The sequence below is a fragment of the Aotus nancymaae genome, unplaced genomic scaffold, assembly GCF_030222135.1.
Source record: "Aotus nancymaae isolate 86718 unplaced genomic scaffold, 86718_ANA_hifiasm-v0.15.2.pri h1tg000002l, whole genome shotgun sequence".
Taxonomy (NCBI): domain Eukaryota; kingdom Metazoa; phylum Chordata; class Mammalia; order Primates; family Aotidae; genus Aotus; species Aotus nancymaae.
The window spans coordinates 63,166,822-63,191,405 of NW_026988413.1; the positions used below are offsets into that span (position 1 = coordinate 63,166,822).

Sequence of the window (24,584 nt, forward strand, 5' to 3'; positions counted from 1 at the left end):
TTCTATGTGTACTACTTATGTACCATAAGCAGTATCATTTGCTTCTTTAAATTTGATATACCAAGGACAATTTTTTTTTGCATGCCTAGACTACTTGATTTCATTTGCTTAACATTACGTTTTTGAGATTTTTCTGTTGATACATAAAACCTTTTTTTAAAAAATTTAAACTTCTGTATCTATTTAGTAACATATTTCAACATATTCATTCTCCTTTTCTTGAACATATAGGTTGTTCTGTTTTTCTATTATAATTATCATGTAGTAGAGTTTCAAAAATGTCTACTATTATACATGTGGAGAAGTTTCCTTAGGGTATATACTAATTGTGAAGAGCTTGTTCTTGAGATATTATACTCCAATTCAGTATATATATAAATGAGTATTTTTAAATAATCAGATGGCAATTGGAAACTTTAAAAAGAAGTAGTTACTTGTGGTAATAACATTCATCTCAATGCACTAAAATCCAACTTCATTGGATATCCAAATCACTCTCCAAGATGAGTGTTTATGCCAATACATATGTAAAGTAGAAGTATATGAGCTTCTGAAACAAGCAATAAAGGTATTTGCAACTTCATCTTCTTTGGGCAAGAGTTTTTTTGACTAGTAAAGCCATATTGATAAAAACCACAATTTGTGTGGTCTTAAATGCTTTTCATTCTCAACTAAATTGTTACATTCTTGTTTCTTCTGTCTTGAGAATTACTTATGTGGTCTTTATGTATAATACAAATATACATATTTATATTATATCAAACAAATATATCAAACAGTTATACCTGGAATTTTCTCAATTATTAATCTTATATTTCATCTACAGTAAAAGCTTGGACATGATCTAGGACCTAAGAGCTCTGCTGTGGTTTCAATTTTTGTGTTCCCTCTTTCCTCAATTTATACATTGAAATCCTAACTCCCAAGGTGATGGTATTAGAAAGTGGGGCCTTTTAGAAGGTGATTAGGTTATGAGAGTGGAACACCGATGAGTGGATTTCTTGCCTGTGTAAAATAGGCTGAAGAGAGCTCATTGACCCCTTTCACTATGTGAGGACACACAAGAAGGCACTGTCTATGAATCACAAAGTGGCCCTCACCAGACACAGAATCGACCAGTACCTTTATCTTGAATTTCTCTTGCTTCAGAACTGTGAGAAATACATTTTTGTGGTGTATGGGCCACCCAGTTTATTGTATTTTTTAGTAGCCCAAAGGAAGTAAGAATTTTTGAGTATTTTGTATGAACATTATTTGTTCTTTTAAAGACTATTACTGTAAACTTCTGTTAGAAGCTTATCAGTGAAGTAAAAACACTTGACATTTCTCAACACAGTATCTCTCTATATTATTTGAATACCACATTTGTGGGACATTATAATATATTATGTATTTGCAAATATAAAATATTCTTTATGTGTGTACCAAATTGTCAAGAAATATGTGTCTGTAAAATAAATTTTAAAAATGTTTTTATAAAGCAAAATTAAAGACAGAAACCTCACCTTACTCTTTAATAAATTATACTCCAATACAGCTAAACATATAGATGAGTATTTTTAAATAATCAGATAGCAATTGGAAGCTTAAAAAGAAGTAGTTATTTGTGGTAATAACATTCATCTCAACCCACTAAAATCTAAATTAAATCACAACGAAGCTTAGCAATATAGTTGCATCAAATTGGGTAGGGCACATTATTTTCTTTGATAAATGAAATTACTGCATACTTGTTAGGTAGGACACATTATTTTCTTTCATAAATGAAATTACTGCATACTTACAGTGTAAAATGTATCTACTGAAAATTTCAGAAAATATTGATCTTATATTTTCTTTATTCCCATTTTATATATAAAATTTGTTTACCATATTTCAGTTTTAAAAACAAAATTTGCAAACAAACTAATAGTCTTTATAATCATAGAACACTAATGTTTGTGTTTTATTATAATACAACCAAAATATACATTTAACAATTTTTAATTATTTTATACTACAAGACTACATTTCTTTTAAAATAGCAAAACTATAAATTCAAAGTTGATTGCTAACCACTCACAATACTAGAATTAAATTATATGATTAACTATGGCATCTGACAAATTTTTCCCTTTTCCAAAAATCATCTATCTCACTTTCCATAAATACTTTATACTACAAAATATTTAAATGAGAGGTATAAGTCATGCGTATGATCCTGTCTTTGCACTCCTAATGTATAGAATCTGGGAATCTTAGATTTTATTTTTTTAACCTCACATGTAAGATGAATTATTTAAAATTGTGATCATTTAATATGATGAAAATACATCTTCTATAAAAACACATCAAATATCTTTTTTCAGTTTGTTTCCAGATTATCCATTCCCAAGAAGGCTAACCAATTCCAACATGTTTTCAAAGAAAAATGTGACATTCTAAAGGGAGGCTATTTCAGTTTTGATTTCCATTTATATTTATTATATAAATAAATATGAAATATATTTAGGAAAATCAGTATTTAATAAATGTTCTTGTTTATTATTTTGTGGACAGCTGAATAATATCAAGTTTTCCTCGGAAATTTAATTTTGATAAAAATGAAAAATAAAAAGTGACTACTAATAGCTTATTGTTTAGTTGAGTGTATAAAATTCAGCAGGAACAAAACATACTACAATATGAAGAACCAAAATATAAACCAAAAGCAAAATTCAAGAGTAAGACCATTTTGTAGCCAGCATATTGTAAAAGAGCATTGTTTTAGTCAACAGAATGATGAAACATTTGTGAATTGTAATTCTTCTACTACTCTTGTGGCTTTTGCAGATTACTAAATTTCTCTATGAATACTTTTCCATTTCTTAAATAATTTGGTTGGTTTCCAAAAAATGTTTATTCAACAATGTGGATGTAGTGTTTCAAACTCTTTGGAAAAAAGGGCTCTACATGAATTAATTAGACTATTCATTTCTAAACAAACTCTTAAAATTTACAATAAATTGAATGTAAATGAATGCAGACATGCAGGATTCTATTTAGCAGCATAAATAGCTGAAATGAATTCAGAAAAGAACACACAAGGCAGTCGAAGACATATGTATGAGAGACAAGAAAAATATGAAACCTTGAGTAAACAGGCATTTTAAGATCCCCTCCATAGAGACTCAATTTCTTAGAAAGCATATTTGAAACCATTAACTATACTTTTCTTTTTCATTATTTTAAGGCAAATTTGGTAAAATAGTCAGTGGTAGGAAAGTATATAGTGTGTTTGTGGATTTAATATATTCATATTCTTTCTCTAATGTTCTAGACAACTAAAAAGCTAAGAAAAAATTAAGCATAGTTTAGATATTCTTTATCTTTATAAATACACATAAACATTTGCCCTACATGTTGTTTTTTTGTTGTGGGAAATTTTGTTTTACTAATAATACATTTAATATATTTTAACCAATTATTATAAATTAAGACTATTGTATTCAAAGCAGCCAGAATATTATATGTGGTCATAAAATAAGTTTTCCAAATTTTGACTGAGTAACTAGGATTAGAAAGAAGTAATTAAAAAATGGTTTGGGCATTCAAATTTGGATGAAAATAAAATTTATTTTCATAAATCAGTCCTAACATTTAACCTGCATGTAATTTTTCCAAAATCATTCATTATTTGATTATTACTGTTGGGACCCACAAATATTTGGAAGTTTTTTTTAACTAAAAATGTTCCCATTTAATTGCTTTGAGCTTGCTATGAGTTCCTGGAACATTCTGTCCAAGCAAATCTATAATTACAAACACTTTTGTTATGCTATTCAATTAGCAGTCTGATCATGCCACACTATTCTTTTGCATTACTTTTTAAATAAGTGATTTGTTCTGGTTCACTTTTATTAAAATTATTCCTTACCTTTTCCTTATAGTGAAAGACCTACAAATACTCATCATTAAAGGGAGTATTAAACCTCAGATATCAGTTTGACTAATTTGAGATAGGTAAGCAATGCAAATAAAAGAAACGTAAGAGAGAGACAATGCCCTCAGCATAGAGCCACAGATCTTGCATTCAGTTGCCCTCTAATCACACGGGGTTTCTCACAGACTTTTCTTTCAAGATATGTAGAATGCGTGAGAAACGAGAAATGTCTGTTTTTTAGTTTTCTGAAAAGCTGCCTTCCATGTGAGGAAGTGACTAATTTTTCATTTCACACTATAAAGGGCGTGAAAAAGGCAAAACAGAAGAAGGCTAAGGGTTCTGTGTTACAAGAAGGAAAGGTGAGTTCTGCTTAAACAGACAGGAAACACACCATACATATTCAGAGGGAAAGTCAAATTGAAAACATTTGAAAGTACTAACAAAATATGAAGGATGTTTATGTTAATATTATGAGGTTGGTTCTTTTTACATGTGGCAGGCTTATTAATTGTTAAATTACTAAAACAATAGTACTACAATTACAACAGATTAACTCAGCAATGCGAACAGGTTGAGTGAAGAAAAGATGTCAAAGAGTTAATTTAACCCTTCCCGTTGTCAAAATTTTACACGTGTTCCGTTATTCAACAAATATATATCCCCACTCCCAGCACTGTCATTTTCTTAATTCTCTCTCTCTGTGTTATATACTGTTTTTTCCTGTTCACTTTAATATAATCACAGAATCCAATATACAGGAGAGAATAAAGGCAGTAAAAAGAAATAATATACAGAGTATGATAAATATTTTTAAAAGAGAGAAAATATATACTGAAATATCTTTGGTTATAAATAAAATGTCTACTTTTCCTATGATTCTGCAGAAAAATTTATTTTTCCTCAGACTTTTGCTAGCAATTTGTTATAATCTAGATTTTTTTAACAGATGAATTACAAATTGGCAGCTACTTATACTCTAGTGAAAAGAGCTCCATTACATTTCTCTCACTTTATTTGTGACTGTTCTTCCTTTTCATGAGGATATGAGTTTTCTCCAAAGCCAGAATTTACGGCTTTTTCCTTCTGTCTTCTAACAAATCCCATATGCATGCTTTCCCCTTAGGATGCATTATACATCATGATGTTTCCCTTGTTTTATTTAAATATTTTTCCCATATCTTAAAATATTTATTAAGCATTCTGTCCCCGTGGAGCTTAGCATGTATTCTAGAAACACATAACTGAGCACCAACTTCCCTCTGTGAACCTGTTACTCCTAACTAGTCAACAGAAATCCTGGGGGAAGCATGGATGCCCTTCAGTAAATCAATGTTGTAGGACCCTAAATTTAACCCCTGTGGTCAGAAAGAAATAATGCAACTCTCCAAATTCCTATACCATTCTCCGGGAGTGAACGGCTCACTGGGAAAGTTCCTCTTGATAATGGGAGTTGTCTTAATTTGTGTCTGTCCTCTAATTCCCTACCACAAGGTAGCTGGTTCTCAATAGGAATGATATATCTGTTCATAAGAACATAGCACAACTGCATGGTAAATTCCATGCTTAATGGACATTTGAGGGAATAAAGCACCTTATTACAATATTAAATTTGGTGCTTGCTTAGCTCAATTATTTACATGACAATAAATTCCAAAACTCAAACATAAAACATTTACAAATTTAAAGCCCCTATTTTTAGGATAATTCTTAGACTTTGCAGGTGCAAGATTTGTTCTTGGAAAACTGGTTCAAATGAATTTTTTGCCCTTTCTTATATTCACCACATATCGTCTTATTCAGATTATTGTCTTGTGCCTTAGCAAAACTCCATGGGAAGCATTTATGAATTATTACAATATAAGGGGTATACAAAACAGAAGACAGTGTTTTTGCAGGTAAAAGATTCTTTTCTTTATATTAAGTAGAAAACTATGTGGCCACAGCTCTAGGGAGCTCATCCAGGTCTCTGTGATGTCTTCGATTTCGTTTCTTCTTCATTTCCTGCATGTGCTTCCACTTTGGGCTCCCCTTGTTTCGCTGTCTCCGCTTCTCCCTGTGCCACATCTGTTCGCAGTACTGGTCGAGGCTGAAGTTTGGGCTGCTAAGGATTTGGATGTAGTCTTTGTATCTCAACCGTGACTCAGCCAATAGATCCTTGACCTGCCCCTCCTCATGCTCTGCCCTCTGGGTATTTTCCATCTGTTCATTCTCAATGACATTCAAAGTCAGCTTCACTATGGTGTGGATGAAAGTGTGCTCCTGTGCTTTGCAGTAATACATCCCAGAATCCTTCTTCTGCAAACTTCGAATCAGTAGCCCATATTCCGTTTTGATGATCCTTTCATCGGGTTTCAACTGCAGAATTGGAAAAATGTAGGTAATAAATTAAAAACAGAGAAAGCTAAGAGCAAATGAAAACAGCCACATAGTTTTACTTAGATGAACTTAAAAGACATATTCACTGTCTCTCTGACTCTGCATCAAGCACAATATTGTCAGCCATAGTTAAAAAGGATGAAAAAATTCAACTAAATAGTAGCCCCCAAACTATATCCTGAATTTTTCAAATTTGTATTTTATTAAGTCTAACTTAGCAAAACTCCATGGGAAGCATTTATAAATTATTATCTTTTCTCTTCCAGTATACAGATAGGAATTAAAAACTGTTAAAAGTCATGAAAAACTGGAAACTATCAAGCGACCTTCTTAACAGAGATTTCAGATACAAATTACTATACCAAGATCATAAATTAGCACCTGAATTTTGGAGCAAGAAAGCATCAGTTACAATCATTGAATAGAAAATGAGCTTCACTATATGCTACTATCTATAGGGTAGAGTAGAACAATAATTCCAAATGAAATTTACTGTTTTCCAGATATCACAAAATAAAGTATGTGAGTAGCATATGAAAGCTGTAAATGATGACTTCTTTAAAGTCAGACCCAAAGGTATGGGTATAGTCTTTTGGATGTTAGAGCTGTAATTGAGTAGGACCCTAGTCGGAAGGTTAGCAACATTGAAAGCTGAATTTTCCTCTTTACTGTTGATTGAATTTTGAACTGTATGTATATGTGATACTTTAGATTGTCATCTGTGGAAATATTTGCCATACCTCTGTGTACTATAACATAGTAATATGATTTCAAGTGTGAGAAAGCACAATGAACACAAAGCTCTATTCCACTGAAATGTGATGCTCTCCAGCCATTGAAGCAGTATTACTAAAAGACGTCTAACATTAAGTTTGCCCGGTCCACGATACGATGTGAACAGTGAACCTATCTTCAGTAAAACTAGAGGCATGTTTACCGACAAAGGAACCCTGCTTAATGTGGAGTATTGTTGAGTGGCTCAGCATTAAGTGGAATAACAACAACAACAGCAAAGAAGTCTGGAAGATTTCCCAGTTTACACATCTGCCCCTGTATTGTAGACTTTTAGTTGATGGAAATCAAGGAGGCATAAAGATGGCTAAATTAAATTTATTCACAGTGGGTGGATTGTACTCTGAATCTTTATGTGAAAAATATGTAGGAAAAAATCTTCCCTATACTGGAAATATGAGAAAAGGAAAAGAAACATCTCTGGCTACCAGCCCAGTTAGCTAACAAGTATATGGCAAGCCACCCTGTGTGCCAGAGAAGTGCAGCTGGCGGGGAACCATTTGAGGCCAAAGGCAGGTCACAGCTCAGATCCCTGGTTAATGAGGCTGAATGGTCTCCAGGCCTGCCTTTGCTCTGCACTGAATCCACACCATCAGAGTTTTGTTTGTTTCTCTTATGTTGCCCATTTGGTAAGCTGGATGTGGTATTCTTTTTCTTACGAATTTATTCTAAAAGCCCAGACCTTTGGAAATGCTATTGTAATACAAACTAACTTTGAATTAATTTACATTCTCAGAAACCATAGGAGTCTCATGCCTAAAATAAACATGAATTTGAATCGGGAGAGTTCTAAATGACCAATCTTAAACAGAAATGGCAATCTCAAATTTAATACACTATAATTGTTCTTTTCCCTTTGATAATTTCACTAAAATTTTTGAGAAAATTTAGTACACTTTAGGTCTCAAAATGCTAGCTTCATAACGTAACCTTCTGGTCTCTACCTACTCTGTTTCCTAGGATGACTCATTTATCTTCCTCCATTGGTCTCCCATCTATCAAGTTGGTGACGCAGCATATGGTGTATTTGGGGATTAAAAGCAAAGCTCTTTGAAGGTTAAAGGTTGAAATATTATTAGCAACATTACACACTACTGCCATGCTGCTTGAGAGGTAATATTTTGAAGCCTTTATTACTGTAATTCTCTTAATAGAAAATGGCCTGAGGTTATTAGCATGACAATCAAAGTGGATATGTCCAGTTCTAGTTCATCCTTTGATTTATTTTACATAACTGGTGCTCTTGCTCATGTTTAAACTGCATTTAATGTGGCTTTTAGAGATTGTCACAGCTCTGACTTTTTATTGTTATCTTTAATCTTCTGACAGGAAGAAATTATGAGTTGATCTCACACATATTGTGCAACACTTCATCATTATTTTGCTGTTATCTTTTTGAATCCTGTTTATGTTGTTGTACTTTGAGGTCTGGTTCCCTTCCCCCCTTTCCCTTCTAGTTTTGTCCCCACAGACTCAAGGATTCCATAAACAAACACCTGGCATTCCATTACCCAGTCATGATCTTTCAACTTTCTTTTCTTCTGTGGAATGCTGGATTTGTTCTTTGGTTTTTGACCTATAGATATCATACTTGATTTAATAAATTTTCAGCATTCTAGATCTAACTAATGTCTATTAGATCATTTAACTAATTTTCTTCTTGCTAAAATTTCAATAATATGCTTTTAGTAAACTGGCAGCTCTAATGAAAGACATTTTGAATAGATGATATATTTACACAGAATTTTTGCAATTTAGAGATAAAAATTTGTGATCCAGAAACTAAGTAGGTAGATTAACATGTGCCTACTTTACATTCTCATTATCTGTAATGCTTTCATTCTTTGCTGAAATAGGATGCATTATGCAGACTGTATCTTAACAGTGAAATGTCAGCACAGTCAATTTAGAAAACTCAGCTCCTTTACAAAGAGATAATGTAATCTCTGGCCATTGATTTAAACTCTTGGAATTTTCTCCACTCTAGAAGTGATAAGTAAAAACTGCCCAACCTTACAAATCAAAACCACGTTTGAGCTGGGGTCGACTATTCATTTGCCTAATGTGAACAAGGATAATATATTTGGCATTATTAAATATGGATCTTCAGTGAAGGGCAATTCATTTAACATGAGAAGAGTAACATGGAGGGACAAAGGACATTTAGGTATTAAGCAGCAGGTAAAGGTCAGGGACTTTATCACTGATAATAGCAGCCTGATGGTAGTTACTTTACAGATAATTCACATGTCAGTTCTTTCATAGTAAAAGCATTGCATGTGCCTTGGGAGAGAGCAGGGCTTCAAAAATATCCCCTTTCTCAAACAAACAAACAGCAAATATTACCAGAGAAAAATTAGGATTAAAAAATAAAGAAAGCTCCTTGTGTGAGAAAACAAATGTCTGTCTGCAAAACTGTTGCAAAAATTTCTCTGTATTTGAAAAATACACTGTAAAGTTTTCTTACTTAATTTGGAAGAAAGGAAAAAGAACTGGAATGGAATCGTTTGTATACATGCTTTTAAATTTCTCAGAGTTTACTTACATGACACTGTATATTATCCATCTATTAATATACCCCAAAACCGATAATTAATACTTTTAAGCAAACATTAGAAAAAGGAAAACTTACTAAAAAGGATGCTGGAGTAATGAGCTCATTATTTAAAAAAAATCAAATGTACACTTAAATAACTACTAGATTAATATCTTTGGATACATGTAAATATAATATGTAAAGCGTAAATGTAAAAAAAAATTAAGATAACTAGAAAAAATATATAATTCCTGTCTCATTGGGAAAGGAGTCTTTGCTCATAACAGGTGAGAAATCACAGAGCCATAAATCAATAGATTTGCCTATATAAATACAAAATTTGTAGAAAAGAAAGAAATTGTCAGAAACAGAAATGTAAAATAAAATAATGTGTAATATGTGTAATATTAAATTATTAATACCTATAATCTGTAAATAACTTATTACAATTATTTTTAAATAAATATGGCATTATAAAGTAAGCAATGACAGGCAAGACAGTTCACCAAATTCAACTGAAGCCAACAACCAAGAAACATAAGAAGGTAAGTTCACATTCACTAATATTCAAAGAACTACATATTAATGCAATACATTTTCACATATTAAGCTGGTAAAGATTTTTGTAAATTGTGATACATAATAATTTTGCCTCAGGGGTTCATAACAGACATTAATACAGTGATTTTATGTGAAATTAGCAATATGCAGTTGTTTATCAAAATCCATAAAGATGAAAAATGTTTTTAAGTTATTTATTATTTTACTTCTAAGATTTTTCCCTAAGAAAATAGGTAGACAAGTAGAGAAAGACTCAATATAAAGTTCATTACTTTTTTTTTTTAAGCAGGAACATGAACTAGTGAAAGAACACCTGGAATACCTATGGGTAACTATGGCATCGGGGTGGGATGTGTGGGAGACAGAAAAAACATGGCATTGACGTTAAAGGAAAATGGAAAATGCTCACAGTACAGTGGCTCGTGAGGAAAAAAGCTGTAATAGACATCAAAATATTACTTATGCTTATCTACACTTAGTGGCCTCATAGTTATTTTATGTGTTACTGTAATTTTAAAATTGTTCATAATGAAAAGAACAAAAATAAAATAAGCTCTACAAGTGGAAAATGCAGATATTTGAAGATGTTTTAAAAATATGGTACAGTCTCGTTTACTTATTCAGATCCCAGAGTTCAACAGAAGCTTGGGGACTGCCAATGGACTCAGTAGTTACAGCACAAACATCATCAATTTTAAGAACAGCTTTATAAGAAAGTCAGCAGATAACTGACTCATGACCTCCCCTACAGCACCCAACTGTGAAACAGCTCAGTAAGGAAATGTTCTCCTCCTGGCAGAGAATAACCTGGTGACAGCCTCTGTGCCACAAGAGATTATGGTCCCTCCTGCAGGCTGTTTTTGAGTGGAGGAAAGATTCCAAACTGTGACCTTATGGGTAAGAAGCAGAAGGGATCCTGCTGGGAAAACTGTTTCAAGCATAATCTGGATATTGCCATTTTCCTCAGCTCAGGAAGCTGTGTTGCATATCCTGGACAATGTGAAACTGTCTATTTACAAAGATAAATGAAAATACCAGTTGAAATATTACAGCTAAGATACTTTTAAGTAAAATTCAATAAATATTTCTGCTCCATTGAAATTCATGGAGCATGGTACCATCATGAATATATAATATACTGTTAAAAGGTAAATTAAAGTAATGCACAGAATTTTCAAGAAAATGAAAGATGTGAATGCAAACAACCACAGGCAAATGTTAGTATCTATAGCTGAGAAATGAACTCAAGCAGAGGACCACATATCTTTAAAAATCAGATTAAATTTTCCATGAAGAAAAATGTCATTTATTAAAGAATTATATTTAATTGAAAAGCAATTACCCAACTTTATTCGCTATAAAATTAAAAATATTGGTTTGTGACACTTAAGATTAAAACATTGTAATTTAACAAAAAATCTAGATGTTAGAAATTTTTAATATAATTCTTTCTTTCAATATTTCTTGGATAGCAAGTAAATGTCTTATATTTTGAAATTAATCACCTATATCAAATAATATTTCAATATATACTGGTAAAAATGGGACCCTTAAAATAAATATTCAGTGTAAATATGAATCTGCCATAATCTTAGGACTTACAGAAGTCAGGAATCTAGTTTTATTGGAGAAATTTGACTTAATAAGGCATGAAATTATTTCTTTATTCCTGTATTAAGTATGTAAAAAATTAACGTTTATCAAAAGTTATTCTTGTATCTGTTAGATGAAGAGAATAATATTAAATTCTTCATATATGAGTGGAACTATATCTTTAAATCAATTTCTTATGATAAAATTTGATTTTTTTACTTGAAGATTTCTTAACCTCAGCAGCATTAACGTTTGGGGTCAGATAGTTCTTTATTGTAAGGGACTGTGCATTGTAGGATTCTTAGAATCATCTCTGACCTCTACCCAGCACACACCAGGAGCAACCGCTCAGTCACCCACCCACCCAGCTGTGAGGTTAAAAAAATGTCTCCAGACATTGCCTAATGTCGGCACTCTGGAAACAAAATTATCTGAGGTTGAGATCCACTGTTCTGTACTAATGTTTTACTTAATTCCATTACTATTTTAAATGTTTATAGACTTGCCAATAAGGCTGATATTTTAGAGAATTTTGATCCACATGTAAAATATCCTAATAGGGTATCTGTAATTTTATATGCATAATTTACAGTTGTGAGAGCCTCCTTTTTGAAAGGAGGCTCATTCGCATATGTGTTTTCTCACTTAATTTTATAGTAACTTTTTAATTTATTTTGTTCACTCAGAAAACTGGGAGCTCAGGAACATTACCAAAGGTTTAAGGACCATGTTTCAACTCAAGATATGTAATTCTGAATCCTGTGTGCTCATTCCATTATTCATTACAGTGTCCTTAGTTTAACATGTCTGGATACTTATCTAATTTGCTCATATAATTTATTTGATAAACATAGATATTTCTGTTTTAATACAACCTCAACGTGTTTCATCTCATGATCTTAATTGAACACAATGTGAACTAAAATTTAGTCACTGTTCTGTGGGGAAAAAAATACGGTGTCCTTGTTATTGGTCAGAGATTTGTTTCTAAATGTAGGCAATCCATGAAATATGGAATTTGAAAAAAGATGTAAATGTCTTTACAAAATTTAGTCTGCTTTTAAATATATTTTATGAATACATTTGTGTGAAAGTGGCCTATTCTTATCTCAGAGTTATTGTTACCTTTGGTGTTGGTGAGCGAAAACTGCTTTTTTAATCAAATAATGATGAGAGCAGCACATAGCACTAAAAGTTGAACATCTCTCAATTGCACACTGTTTCCCTCAAGGTGAGTATTCTTTGATGACAACAGCTTACCTCCTCTCGATGCTCATCTCCTGACTGCTGGATATACCACTTAATCGTTGCTTGTTGGGATTTAGGTATACATTCCAGAAAGGTTGAGTTAAATTCAATGCCAAAAATCACCTTTTCATCAGCAGTTTCATGACTAATGCCTGGAAAGCAAACATGGAATAAGAGATTAACCTTGACCTGATTTTAAAAGCAATGGGAAAACAGACTGATTCAGAACAGATGCTATGGGGAAAGAATCATATACATTATTAAAGAGAAAGGAAATTGATGGTATAATATTGTTACCTGAGACAAATATTACCCAATAGATTGATTTTTAAATTTTTATCCCTGTATTGTCATTTTTATTATTTCATCAATATATCAGCTACTTGCACTTGATATTTTAAAAATAATATTCATAATATCTAACTCTATACACTGAGATTTCTTCCTTTGAGCTGAATACACCTTTTGCATCTTTTAGTGCTTTAACACTTTTTTGTTAGTATAAAATAGAAACAACTTTGTAGGTGGTTCATGATGAGCAGTTTGCTTTACTTTTAAAGGTAATTTCTATCATGAATTGGTCCACAGAGCTGATCAGATAACAGAAAATTTTGATTCAGAAAAAAAAGTAAGTATAATGATCTACACTTGATAAAATTCTACAATGATGATTATAAGCCAGATGCACTAATACTCAAAATCTGGGTCTTATCTGTATTAATCTACCATTTAAAAAAATTTTTTATACAGAGGGATTTTTTAGCCTGATACACATATGCCATGAGATAGTTAAGGGGATGCTTAAACAATGTCATAGACACCTTCTTCTTGTAAATCAATGCACCATCTGAAGTAAATTCCATCTAGAATAGATAAAGACTGTGTCCCATGTGTGATCTAAGAGCTCTGGCTCAAATTTGATCAAATAAAAAATGACAGCTGCTCAGCCTGGCCCAAATATTCACTATTTCTTCATATATTCAGATATCTCAATTTTCAGATGGGCTTACTTAGCACTACAGACAGCAACTAGAATAAGGCTTAAGGGACCAAGTGAATCCTAAAGCTGAACATACAGATTATCAGCAAATGGCATAAATGCACATATATTAAATAGTTAGTTAGGCTTCTTTTCAAGAAACTTATTTTGAACTTATTTGTGTTTTACCAGCAAGGATTAAGTAAGTCAAGCATGCTGACACCATCATGAATTAACCTCATCTAACCTTGAAAATTCGTGGATTCCATTTAAAATCTGTAGTCTATCAACTATCTCCACCAATTCAACAGATTATATCTGTGATTTTCACAGTGAATAAGTTCCTAATGCACAGAAAGATCACTGGTGCCAATCATGGGAAAGAAAGACACACACTATCTTATAATAACAGATACCATTTTCCTGAGAAAGGAATTTTGTCAACAAAGTAGGGGAGATGCAGTTTGATTGCTGGGTTATGGGGCAAGGGCTCAGGAGAAATGGAATTAATTAGACTGACTTAACCAAAGAATTGGTCAATTTAGTAAAAGATACATTGGTGAAATCAACTGGAAAAAAAATAGTGAGCTCATTATCTGAACTATTTTTTCAAATTAGTAAAAATAATGTCTATGACATCTCTACATCAGTTTCACTGAAAATGAAAATGAATTTATTGTTACTTCCAACATTTGTTTCATTTATGAATTTTTCCTACTTTAAAAATTTTTATAATGTATATAGAAGTATGCATATTATATATATATACACACACACACAAAAAAAAACAAATCATACACACAGGTTAAGTGTCCTTATTTCAAAAATCTGGAATCCAAAATGCTCCAAAATCCAAAACATTTTCAGCATGGACATTAACCACAGTGGAAAATTCTACTCCTGACCTCACATGATGGGTTGCAGTCAAAATGCAGGGTCACAAATACAGTTTATGTGTGAATAAGGTAAGAAAATGATTGCTTATTGGTAGCATATAAATTCAGAGCCAGGAATGATGGTGATACCATTACAATCACTGATTGTCCACATGAGTGACTGAGAAAATAACACTGTTACTTTCTTATGGTACATGGTACACAAACTTTGTTTCATGCACAATATTATTAAAAATACTGTACAAAATTACCTGAAGGCTATGTGTATAAGGTGTATATGAAACATAAATAAATTTTGTGTTCAGATTTGGGTCTCATCCCAAGATATTTTATTACGTATATACAAATATTCCAAAATCTGATAAAATGTGAAATCCAAAAACCTCCTGTTCCCGTTCATTTCAGATAAGATATATTCAACTTGTTTTATTCTACTGTGACCTGTTTTTTAAATGTGCAAAAGTTATATACAATATTGTTTTGAAATAGTTAAAATACCTTCTTATGACATGTAAGATAATTTTGGAGTACTTTTTTCTTCCAGATAAGCAATCAAAAAATGTTTTCATAGTAAATGCCTAGAATACTTCTTTATAATAAATATATAGCTGTCATTTAAGTGCCAAATTGATCTCTTTAATGTTAAACTATTTTTCTGCATGTATTGCTTTTATGTCATTGATAATCATGAAGTTTCACAGCTTTTAACAAAGTAATAAAGAAAAGGAAGAAAAGAAACATATTTGCCAATTATTAAAGACTTGACTTCCTAATAAAGTGCAGTGTACATTTATGGTGGATTAGAAACAAGTCATTTAATTTGTAAACATCTTCACAATCTCTACTCCAACTCCCACAACTGATTCTTTGCCTCTAGCCTCTCGTCTCATTCCAATCAATTTTCTATACCGGTATCAATTACTTCTATTTTAAAATCAACTTTTCTGAGCAATACGAAAAAGCTACTAGCACCTATAAAGTAAACATAAACTTAATAGAATCACATAGAAACTGTCACAAACTTAACTGAACCTATGTGAGGTCTTTCTGATTTTAATTATTGTAAATTCATCTACTTTATAAAATCTAACTTTCTCCTGAAGGCATGGCTCAAATACTGTCCATCTGAATATCCCTCCGTTTACTGTCTATTACACAGTGGTTATCATGTGCCTAACACACTAACATCATTTTAAGTGCTAGGATAATATGACAGGACGAATATGAAATTCACTGCCCTCCAGAAACTTACATTCTAGTGACATAAAGTAATCAAGTAAATGAATAAAGAAGGAATATCTGCTGCAAAACAATAAAGGAGATTAGAAAATACCAAGGGCAAACAAAGTATTTCAGATAGGATGATCAGGAAAGGTCTCTCTGAAGAATCAACATTTAAGCATAGGATTAATTGATGTAAAGATGGAGCTATGTAAACATCTGAAAAACAAGTTCCTCAGATACAGAGGACAATGAATGCAAACATACAAAAGGCAGCAACCCAATTGGTGCTTTTGAAAAAGAGAAAGCTACTAAGTGAATCTAGCAACAGTGATGTGAAGGAGGGTCAGAGAATATACTAGAGATCAGGTCAAAAAGCATCTTACCTGCCACAGTAAAGCATTCAACTTTTTCACCAATTGTTCTAAGAAGATATTGAAAAATGTTGAGTAAGGGAATGACATGCTGTGGCTGAAGTTTTTAAAAAGATGACTCTGGCTAGTAAATGGGGTGTACTACTAAGTGGGGTACATATGGGAGTGGTGCAAGTGTGGAGGCAGAGAGACCAGTGAAGCAGCTACTGGAGAGCTACTGTGGCCTCAGGCTGGCATCTGTGGAGGTGATGAGAAGTAGGAGAGCTTGGCCATGAGCCAGAAGGACTTTACTGAGAGCTTGGTGATAGGATGTGAAAGAAAGAAAATCCTATAAAGGTGACTCCTAGCTGCTTTTTGACGTAAGTAGCTGGGTGAATGGTGTGCCATTTATTAATAAAGGAAAGTCTGCAGAACAAATAGGTCTTGAACCAGATAACAAAAATTCTTTCTCAGACATAAGTTTGAGATGCTAACTAGGCCTTCAAGTGGAGCTCTTTAGTAGGCATACAAGCGTCTGTGTCTAGCACATAAGGGTGAGTTCAGAACTGGACTATAAATTTGGGAGTGAAATAGCCTCTGATGATGTTGAAATAGACAGTACTAGGGAGTGAGTAGACAGAATGGAAAAGGGACTTTGGACACTCCAATATTTAAAAGGTGGGATACAAAGGAAAGCTAAGAATACTCAGAAGGCACAGTGTGCAAGGTAAGAGGTAAATCAGGTTATGGTACAAAGGCACATAGGTGTGCTGGGGCATCATTTCTCTGAAAACGAAACAAAACAACGAGAAACCTGATTTTTAATGTTTGCTGATTTTGCTGGTGTAAATACTCGCACCAAGTCTGATTCAAGCTTTCAGTGGTTTAAAATCAGCTCACAAAATTTCAAAATTGTAAGCAACCAACTTGTATGAGGCCACATCAACTGTCCCCAGCAAACAAATGCATGGAAGTCAAGAGTTTCAAAACAAGAGGGAGTTAGAAATTAAGTGATAATGAGAACTGAAAATTGGCCATTGGATTTGGCAAGGAGGAAATTGCCAGTGACCTTGACAAAAATGGATTGGATAGCGTGATGATGATGATGATTAGAAAAGACTGTGTGCAGTGGGTTATGGCATGAATAGGATATGGTAAAGTGAAGACAAAAATTGTTGAGTGCCTTAGGCAGCAACTACATTTTGTATCACTTTCTTTATAACATCATTTGACATAGCATTTATTTTACTTGTTTTTGTATTTATTGCCTGCTCTCTCCCCTAACACACTCTTGAATATAAGTATCATGAATGCACAGATTTCTTTGTTGTTCATTGCTGTATCGTCAATACCTATAGTCATGCCTGATAAATTTCACATGCATATGTAGAGAATTGCAAATGTATCGCACAGTAATGATTTCTAACTAAAACAATGGACATTGCAGTGAAACACCGGCACATTAGAACAAGAAGCCAAGCACACTAATCTGGACCAAGGCTTATTTTTCAGAAGAATGAAGTTGTAAGTTAAAAATAATTGTTTTGTTTTTAAATCAAGAAAATACTACCAGACCACCAGTTACAGATTATGAAATCTGGGTTATATACATCATTGGAGGGGTGGTTAGTAACAGTGTTATATATTTGCTCTTCTTCCACCAGTTTGTATGTGTGTACGTGTGTGTGTGTGCATATATTTTCTATCTTAAAACAGATTGAGAGTGGAGAGTAACTAAAGCTCTGGAATATATACTTTATAGATTTGTTTTGCTGTTTTCAGACTCACTCACCAGATCTCCCCTCCAGTCTCCCACACTGCCCTTCTTCAGACTTTCAAGATCTTCTATTTCATGATAATTTTTTTTCTAAACAATACAGCGTCTTGGTGATCTCTCTTTCACTAAACTCCCCTATCACTAATTGTGCCTTATGATATTTCCCCAAAGAATCATAAGCTCTCTAAGGAATTTCTTAGTCACATAGTATACCCAGGACAATTACATGCACAGGAAGTCACTTAATAAATATTTATTGATTAAATGAATATATAATTTGATAGATGAATATAAATAAAGTATAGGTTACCTAAAATCTTAATTCTATTAAGACCTAAACTTTTACTGGACTTCTGGGAGGTCTCTCTGAGTTTACTCTAAATGTCCAAATGTTTTCTCTTATATCCTGTTTTATCTCTAATAGCAGTTTTCAAACTTTACAAGGATGGATAAGGTAGTAAAAAAGAAACAAAAGCTACAGTTTAGGAATTTTAAAAGACATATGAAACAAATAATGATATAACAAAGGATTATTCAATTAGGCACGTAGACAGTTTGATTTATAAAATTTCCTGTTTCTCTTCCAGAACATGTGCATTATACAAAATGGAGATTTTCCTATATAATAGGTGGCTTAACTCATATAATAAAAAGGCACACAAAGAGTGGACTTAACATTTTAAATGGGAGAAGAAGCATATCAAACCTGTACTTACTGTCTTCGATGTCCCAGCACTGAGTGATGGGGTCACCATATTTTACATCTTGGCGTCTAGCTCTCCTACAGAAAGAGGATTAAACTGATTGAAACTTCAAACAGGATTACCATCATATAGAAAGGCTACATCTAATACTAATAACAGTGGCAGGTACAGGACTGTACTTATCTTCTAGCTCAACTTAAATGCGAGTCAATATTCCAATCAATCTAACATAAATTAAAAATAACTACTGGTAATGAGATCTTAATAGAATAAATCCTGTTTAGACAATGAGATGACCTGAATTTTATTTAATTATGCTTCTTTTCTTTTTACCTGATTTTTCACAAATTATTCAACAAAAAAGGTTAAATAAAAATAGAATCCAGATTTTATATCACTAAAATGGGGAAATCTACTTCTACTCTCTTTTTAGTCAGTCGCTGGGAAAATAATAATATATAAAAGAATTCAGTCAGTGGATAGGAACGTACACACAAATACAAAACACCTTGTCATGTAAAGATTCATTATTGCATAGATTTAATTAAGCAACAAATTAAATACTGTAACTTGAAATCGAATTACAAGTTCAATATGGTATAAAAGACTACCTGTTATTTCTATCTGCTGATGTGTAGCTCAAATCGTTTTTCTGGTGGTTACGATGGTAATAATAATAAACAGTGGCTTTTGCATTACGTCACATATATTCCTTAAAAGAAAGTAGTAACTATTTTATAAAAAAAGAAAACAAAAATCCCTTCTGCATAGAAGCAGGCCTTACACTCTTACAGCATATTTTCATTTGCTTTGGCTATTTTATTTTGCCACTTCACAGATCAAAAAAGTACCAATAAGCCTTCTGTGATATCTAGGGTGTTCCTTGAGGGTAATGCTGAACAGATGACAAGATTCATCCATTGTACACATCTTTTGGCTCACATGACATTATGTTAGGTAAGGGAAAACATCACAGTGGCATGTCTGAAAGATCAGAGATACAGTCTTGGGAAATGCAAGAAGAAAAAATTATGATGGTATAAGGTACATAAGGTCAAGAATGTTTTCAAATCTTGGCTTCTTAAGGAACAGGGTCAATTCATCAAACTGAAGGTTTATTACCAACTAATGAGCATTCTCGTTTTTCTGCTTCCAGGAAAGCATTCCCCAAAGACTCACTATAATGAGCATATTCTTGGGCAAAAACTATAACAAAATGTGGGTGACTTTTAACTTTTAATTTCTAATAATCATGTGTGCCCATTTTAATTTAATTCCAGGATTTCAGGGAATATAAAATGCTTTCTAATTTTAAGTTATATTTGCTGTTGAACTATACATTCAATCTGTAATTTCCTAGAATTTAGAATTAGAGAAATCAATAAAATTTCAAAAAGAAAAAAAGTGTATATGTGGTAATGAGACTAACATGTGCCTTTTAGTTTAAAAAAAAGACCTAAAAATAAATTTGCTTACATTTCACCTAGAGGAAAATATACTTTGAATACTTTAGAAAATAATGTTACTATAATTGACATTCAAAAATCATTAACATAATACATTTAGCTAGTGTGAGGCATATCAATGGGCATTCAGATTGTTTCCAGTTATTTCACTATAACATAGTGCTGAAATAAACATTCTTGAACATATAACTTTGTGGTACTTTTGCATATGTGTGTATAGAATAAATTCCTAGCTTGGAATTGTTGGCTCAAAATAGCATTATTTCTAAGACACATAAAGCAATGAACTATGAAAAGCAAGGAAACTGTGTGTTTAATTATATGGGTGGCAGAAATTGACCAAGTTATAATTATTCGAGTAAAAATAAAATGATACAAGTCACTGGGATGCTCTGTGGGTTTTATACAATCTGTGCTTGTACAATCATATATTTACATATTATTTGCAAAACAGTAATCTTCAGGTATATACATATTTAGAAATAAGAAAGAAGGAAGGATCTATTATAGAAAAAGCAAAATAGGGAATAAAAACGAGCCTTTAATAGTATTTGACATAAATGAAAGAAAAGAATATAAATAATTTATTAAAATTGTTTGAATTTCCACATTTCAGAATTTCAGAGCATCTGTTTTACCCTCCTTCAAAATTAAGTTTTATGTAAACAGTGTAAAACAATATTTCGATTTCAGTATTTCTTCCATAGGCCATGTTTCTATATAGTTTCTCTTAAACCACAAGACAAGGCATTAATGTGAGACACTCATCTTGTAAAAAGGAAAGCTTTATATTAACTAAATGTGCCTCTCACCTTTTAGAAGTAGGAGCATATCGAGAGCATGCATTTCCATCCCAGGCACAGTAGGGGTCTCTGGCAAGACAACAGTCTGCGCAAGCTTTCCCATAAGTGTCGCATCTGTGCAAGGAGAGCTGAACAAATCCATCTCGGGAACCAATGTACAATTGTTGCTGCAAATTGGGCAAAACAAATGAATTAGAAGCATCTTTCAGAGTAGTCTTAAGAATTTCCTTTTCTTGAATATCACATAATGCTTCTAAATCTGTTTCCCTGGATGTCCTGCCCAATGGAAACACTTGTACAGAAACATAATGAAGAGTAAAATAAGTCAATTATTTCTATCCTTGGATGGTGGTTTGAAGATTTTGATGCTGAAATGGACAGCATTCTACAAGCTTGGCAGTAATTTCAGAAGGTCAAAAACCAGCTGCTAGACAGGAATTAAGATGTCAAATTCTTTCTCAATACTAGAAAATGTACTTTGAGAGATTATGTCAAGCACAGATGCTATAGGCAAAGCTCACAGTCTTCTCAAGACTTGCCATGGCTCCTTATATAAGAGATGACAGAAAATAAATTTATAAAGCATTCCCCTGATTTCAATTAACCATTTCATCTGTTAATGAAGTACTGATCCTTGAAAGAACATGGGTTACAAATGGGAGAGAAGGTATTTGTTATCACTCTGAAGAAAGTATTAAACAGGCTTGAGGAATGCCATATCACAAATGAAAGCCTGCATGATACTGAAAAACCCAGCAAGGAAAATCACATTTTCAACATAAGTCCTGAAAGAAATGCATTACTTCCCTTATACAGTCTTTTGAGTATCTGTGGTAGTGGTGGTGGAGGGGAAGGGGTGATACAAGTGAATATGCCACAATCTGTGCCTTAAAAGAACTATGGTCAACCCTACTGGGCCATTTCAAGCATTAGAGGAGGGAAATTCATGTTAGAAATGGATGCTGGCATAAGTAACATAGTACTCAACTTACAGAAGTATGTCTTACACCTCTAGAACTCATTAAACTGTCAGTTAAGACTTCCTAGTTGCTAAATGCAATGAAGACTATTTAGTATTTGTTTTACTGAAATTTTGTATACTCTTTGACACTAATATATTCCTTGAAATTCTCTCCACTTTCTCTTCTCCCTCTTTATTTTTGACTAAGGCATTTGCCTCCTTTGTGATTTCTTTTTTTGAATTAAATGTTGGGTTTCCCTCTTTTCGATTCTTATGTATTTACCTTTTATATGGTACAAAAGACTTCAAGATATCTTGAAAACAACATAAATATGAACATAATAGCCCCCTTAAATCTATTCCTCCTGCCCCACCTTGGAGAGCAGCACCTCATTCACCAAGTCACCCAAGACAGAAATCTGGGAGTTTTTGTTGAATCTTCTTTGTCTCACATTCAGTCTGTCATCACTTCATTTCCATTCTCTCATGCAGAATTCTCTAATCTATTTCCTCCCCTCCCTCTGTACCACCACTGCCTTTGTTTCAGTCCTTATCACTTCTTTCCTGGATTACTTGTAAGTGTCATAACTATTTCTGCTGGCTTCAATTTTGTTTTCCAGCAACCCCCACCTCTACCCCAGAACCCAATCTATCTTACACACTGCCACATCAGACTGATCTTTCTAAAAACAAAATTTTACTATAATATCCTCCTCCTTAATTATTTTTTTAAGCCAGGATCTCACTATGTTGCCCAGACTGGACTTGAGCTCCAGGGCTCAAGGTATCCTCCCATCCCAGGCTCCTGAGTAGCTGGACTACAGGTGAGCATCACCCAGGCTCCCAGGGGTTTTCATTGTTTTTAAGATACGTTGCTAAACTTCTTAGGAGGATATATAAAGATGTGCCTAATCTTCTTCTCCAGAGTCTTCATTTCTAGCCTTCTTCCTCGTTGAACACATATGATCTGTGCTCTAATTGTATACAAACTTACTAGAATATGCTATGATCTCTCATTCTTCACTTTTGCAAAGATTCTCCCCTTTTGGTTGGCATATGTGTCTCCATTCTATTCCCCTTTTAATATATCTGGTTAACTACATCATCCTTCATGATTCGAGCTGTATGTCTCTTCTTTCAGTCATCTTTCCCTGTTCTTCTGGCTCCCTGTAGGCTACTTTCTCATCTCTGTCTCTCCAGTATGTACTTCTATTGTTACTCTGTAGTGTTAGCATCTTCCTTTACTGTGTGAGCTTTTGGAGGTTAACGGTGAGCTATGTCATTCATTCATTTATGTACCTTTTAAGCACTGTCGTAGGCCTTCAAGAAATAAGTGATAAGTGAATGAACAAATAAATGAAAAAGACCTGAGGGAGAAAACTATTTAGATCATTTCCTTAAAAAATCACTCTCATAGGAGCTGTAATAGATTAAGACAATTTTGCCACATCTTGATGTTGAACATATCATATGGCTTTTTAAAATCTTGGGGGTGCAAATAGAAATGATAATGCAGTCTGAATCTCTTGAATCAACTGTGATTTGGAATATCATATTAGAGAGTTATGAAATCATGATAAACATTATTATCGTTATTATAGTTACCATTTACTTTACACTTATGTGTCTGCTGTTTAGAACTTTGCATGCAGCGTCCTCTTTAAACTCCCAACAAACTTTGGAGGTGGATTTTGTTTTTCTAACTTTACTGTTGAGGAAATTGATTCTGAGAGTTCGACATTATGCGGTATGTCGAAGGTTGGCTGTTGAGCTGTTTGCCACCACAGTTCATATTCTAACTCCTAGATTCCCAGATTAAAGTCCCTTTGTAATGGTTAGGGTTGATATTCTACATGAACGTCTGACGGGCTTGGTAGAACAGCATTCTCATGAGACTAGGAAAGTAAGTTCAATTTTTCAGATTCAAAGGAAGGGGAGAATGCATCGTTCAGTAATGAAATTTGGCTCCATTTCTCCCAAGGCAAGGCTGAAACTATGGTTTCTAATGAATTACAAGAGAAACAAATAACGTTTTACATTTCTTAAAATTTAACTTTCAATATCCATGGAAATAAACTCTCTCCAAATAAACTTTGATTCAAGCAGCCCATTGCTTTTGTGATTAACTTTCACACAAAAATTAAAAAGTACCTGCTTCAGAGACAATTCCATGTTCAAGATGACCAATGGGTGCTGAAAATAGAAGTCAAATGTCAATAAAGATGATCATTAACAGGTTTTTATACTAAACAATGTTTTTTTTATCAGATGCCATATATCACTAAAGTAAATGTCAAGTCTCTGTTACATAAGGAAAAAAATTCTTATTGTTTGCTATTTTCTTCCAAAATGTAGTAATTGTACCTTAACAGAAATGATACAAATAGTTATTTTATAGTCTTATTAAAGATAAGTGA

The 24,584-nt window shown here is 33.0% G+C and overlaps 1 protein-coding gene across 3 annotated transcripts in view; it reads right to left on the reverse strand.

Moving 5' to 3' along the window:
* Positions 1 to 1,499: 1,499 nt before the first annotated feature.
* Positions 1,500 to 24,584, reverse strand: part of SEMA3D (semaphorin 3D) — a 202,114-nt gene continuing 179,029 nt past the window's right edge. For all 3 annotated transcript variants that reach the window (XM_012461247.3, XM_064375140.1, XM_064375150.1), the window contains 5 exons: positions 24,319 to 24,360; positions 21,216 to 21,373; positions 18,950 to 19,014; positions 13,020 to 13,159; positions 1,500 to 6,256 (listed from right to left, as the gene is read on the reverse strand). In XM_012461247.3, the coding sequence (XP_012316670.1) occupies positions 5,831 to 6,256; positions 13,020 to 13,159; positions 18,950 to 19,014; positions 21,216 to 21,373; positions 24,319 to 24,360 (831 nt within the window). In that variant the 3' untranslated portion in view covers positions 1,500 to 5,830. The remainder of the gene's footprint in view (positions 6,257 to 13,019; positions 13,160 to 18,949; positions 19,015 to 21,215; positions 21,374 to 24,318; positions 24,361 to 24,584) is intronic.